Source organism: Lucilia sericata, unplaced genomic scaffold (genome assembly GCF_015586225.1).
Source record: "Lucilia sericata isolate MDLA Ls3-8-SP2 unplaced genomic scaffold, ASM1558622v1 Contig003765F_arrow, whole genome shotgun sequence".
Classification (NCBI taxonomy): domain Eukaryota; kingdom Metazoa; phylum Arthropoda; class Insecta; order Diptera; family Calliphoridae; genus Lucilia; species Lucilia sericata.
In genome coordinates, this window is record NW_023997020.1 from 24,354 (window position 1) to 27,918 (window position 3,565).

General features: G+C 34.2%; 1 protein-coding gene across 1 annotated transcript; it reads left to right on the forward strand.

The window, feature by feature from the left end:
* Window positions 1–1,987: 1,987 nt before the first annotated feature.
* On the forward strand, window positions 1,988–2,680 carry LOC119614967 (ecdysone receptor-like; the record flags this gene model as incomplete). The annotated part of the gene is made up of 2 exons (XM_037971056.1): window positions 1,988–2,456; window positions 2,536–2,680. Coding segments are annotated over 2 exons (614 nt in total), but the record flags the coding sequence as incomplete, so codon positions are not given.
* Window positions 2,681–3,565: the final 885 nt, after the last annotated feature.

The window sequence follows — 3,565 nt, forward strand, 5'->3', positions numbered from 1 at the left end:
ACTATAGACTAGACTATAGACTAGACTATAGACTAGACTATAGACTAGACTATAGACTAGACTATAGACTAGACTATAGACTAGACTATAGACTAGACTATAGACTAGACTATAGACTAGACTATAGACTAGACTATAGACTAGACTATAGACTAGACTATAGACTAGACTATAGACTAGACTATAGACTAGACTATAGACTAGACTATAGACTAGACTATAGACTAGACTATAGACTAGACTATAGACTAGACTATAGACTAGACTATAGACTAGACTATAGACTAGACTATAGACTAGACTATAGACTAGACTATAGACTAGACTATAGACTAGACTATAGACTAGACTATAGACTAGACTATAGACTAGACTATAGACTAGACTATAGACTAGACTATAGACTAGACTATAGACTAGACTATAGACTAGACTATAGACTAGACTATAGACTAGACTATAGACTAGACTATAGACTAGACTATAGACTAGACTATAGACTAGACTATAGACTAGACTATAGACTAGACTATAGACTAGACTATACTAGACTATAGACTAGACTATAGACTAGACTATAGACTAGACTATAGACTAGACTATAGACTAGACTATAGACTAGACTATAGACTAGACTATAGACTAGACTATAGACTAGACTATAGACTAGACTATAGACTAGACTATAGACTAGACTATAGACTAGACTATAGACTAGCCTATAGACTAGACTATAGACTAGACTATAGACTAGACTATAGACTAGACTATAGACTAGCCTATAGACTCTAGACTATAGACTAGACTAGACTAATACTAGACTAGACTACTAGACTAGACTAACTAGACTAGACTAGACTAGACTAGACTAGACTAGACGATGACTAGACGATAGACTAGACTATATACTAGACTATAGACTAGACTATAGACTAGACTATAGACTAGACTATAGACTAGACTATAGACTAGACTATAGACTAGACTATAGACTAGACTATAGACTAGACTATAGACTAGACTATAGACTAGACTATAGACTAGACTATAGACTAGACTATAGACTAGACTATAGACTAGACTATAGACTAGACTATAGACTAGACTATAGACTAGACTATAGACTAGACTATAGACTAGACTATAGACTAGACTATAGACTAGACTATAGACTAGACTATAGACTAGACTATAGACTAGACTATAGACTAGACTATAGACTAGACTATAGACTAGACTAAACTAGACTAGACTATAGACTAGTCTAGTCTATAGTCTAGTCTATAGGGTATATTATAATCTAGTTTATATAGACTTTTTCGTAATCTAGACTGATCTCTAACATAATTTTCTTCTATCATGACATATTTTATATCAAATGCTAACATTGACATAAAAATTTCTTGCCATAACTAGTTTTATCATCGGCTTTTTTAAACACCTTTAAAAAAACCGTTACATTTTTTTTGATCAAATAAATATTTATGTTGATTTAAATAAATAAAACATTAATAACAAATTAAACTACTGTTTTATGCCTGTTTTTATAAAACAATTGATCTTCATTTCTTTTTTGTTCAATCCAAAATTCGTAAAGAAAAATCTGTTTTAGAAAAATTTCCATTTAGAGTTGTATTTTTTACATATAATTTGTTTATGTAAAATTGAAAACATTATTAGCATTTATAAACAAACATTTATGCAGATCCCAACAATTTGACGTCATACTATTTGTACGACATAGATTTTTCTTCGCTTTTTTGTAACTAATTGAAATGCTTATTTGAGGCAGCGAGAGGTAAAAAAAAACCTTCAAATATTCAAATCTAAAAACTGAAGGAAAAATTGAATAACAAAACTAAAGTTAAAATACGCATAAATGAATGTAATACAAATTAGAATAGGGGTTTCAAATAAGAACGTAACTGCTGATCTTTTTATCCGATAAATATCTAATAATTGATCTCTTTTTTCTCTCCCTTTACAGGTCGTGATGATCTATCACCCTCGAGCAGTCTGAATGGCTTCTCAACCAGCGATGCTAGTGATGTTAAGAAAATCAAAAAAGGTCCTGCGCCCCGTTTACAAGAGGAACTGTGTCTGGTGTGTGGTGATCGGGCGTCAGGTTACCATTACAACGCACTCACCTGTGAAGGCTGTAAGGGTTTCTTTCGACGGAGTGTTACCAAAAATGCGGTGTATTGTTGTAAATTTGGTCATGCCTGCGAAATGGACATGTATATGAGACGCAAATGTCAGGAATGTAGGCTGAAAAAATGTTTGGCTGTGGGCATGCGGCCGGAATGTGTGGTGCCCGAAAACCAGTGTGCAATGAAACGACGCGAAAAGAAGGCGCAAAAAGAGAAGGATAAAATACAGACCAGTGTGTGTGCAACGGAAATTAAAAAGGAAATACTCGATTTAATGACATGTGAACCGCCATCACATCCAACGTGTCCGGTAAGTTGAAAAAAAGGGATTTTTATAGAAAGTTAACAGATTTCTTGATTTTTGTTAATTTCTTCTGTTTTTTAGCTGTTACCCTGAAGACATTTTGGCTAAATGTCAAGCTCGTAATATACCTCCTTTATCGTACAATCAATTGGCAGTTATATATAAATTAATATGGTATCAAGATGGCTACGAACAGCCATCCGAGGAAGATCTCAAACGTATAATGGTAAGTTTAGAGTTATTAAGTAATTTATAAGAATTGGGAAATTGCTAATAATCTGGACTATAGTCTGGTCCAGACTGGACCATAGTCTATAGGTTGGACTATAGTCAGGACTATAGTGGATAGTGTGGACTATAGTCTATACGCTGGACTATAATCTATAGGCTGGACTATAGTCTATAGGCTGTACTATAGTATATAGTCTGGATTATAGTCTATAGTTTGGATTATAGTCTATAGTCTGGACTATAGTCTGTAGTCTGTACTATAGCCTATAGTCTGGACTATAGTCTATAGTCTGGACTATAGTCTATAGTCTGGACTATAGTCTATAGTCTGGACTATATTCTATTGTCTGGAATATAGTCTATAGTATGGACTATAGTCTATAGTCTGGACTATAGTCTATAGTCTGGACTATAGTCTATAGTCTGGACTACAGTCTATAGTCTGGACTACAGTCTATAGTGTGGACTATAGCCTATAGTGGGTGGATTATAGTCTATAGTGTGGACTATAGTCTATAGTCTGGACTACAGTCTATAGTCTGGACTACAGTCTATAGTGTGGACTATAGCCTATAGTGTGGATTATAGTCTATAGTGTGGACTATAGTCTATAGTCTGGACTATAGTCTATAGTCTGGGCTATAGTCTATAGTCTGCGCTATAGTCTATAGTCTGCGCTATAGTCTATAGTCTGCGCTATAGTCTATAGTCTGGACTATAGTCTATAGTCTGGGACTATAGTCTATTGTCTGGACTATAGTCTATAGTCTCTACTATAGTCTATAGTCTGCACTATAGTCTATAGTCTGAACTATAGTCTATAATCTGGACTATAGACTGGACTATAGTCTATAATCTGGACTATAGTCTATAGTCTGGA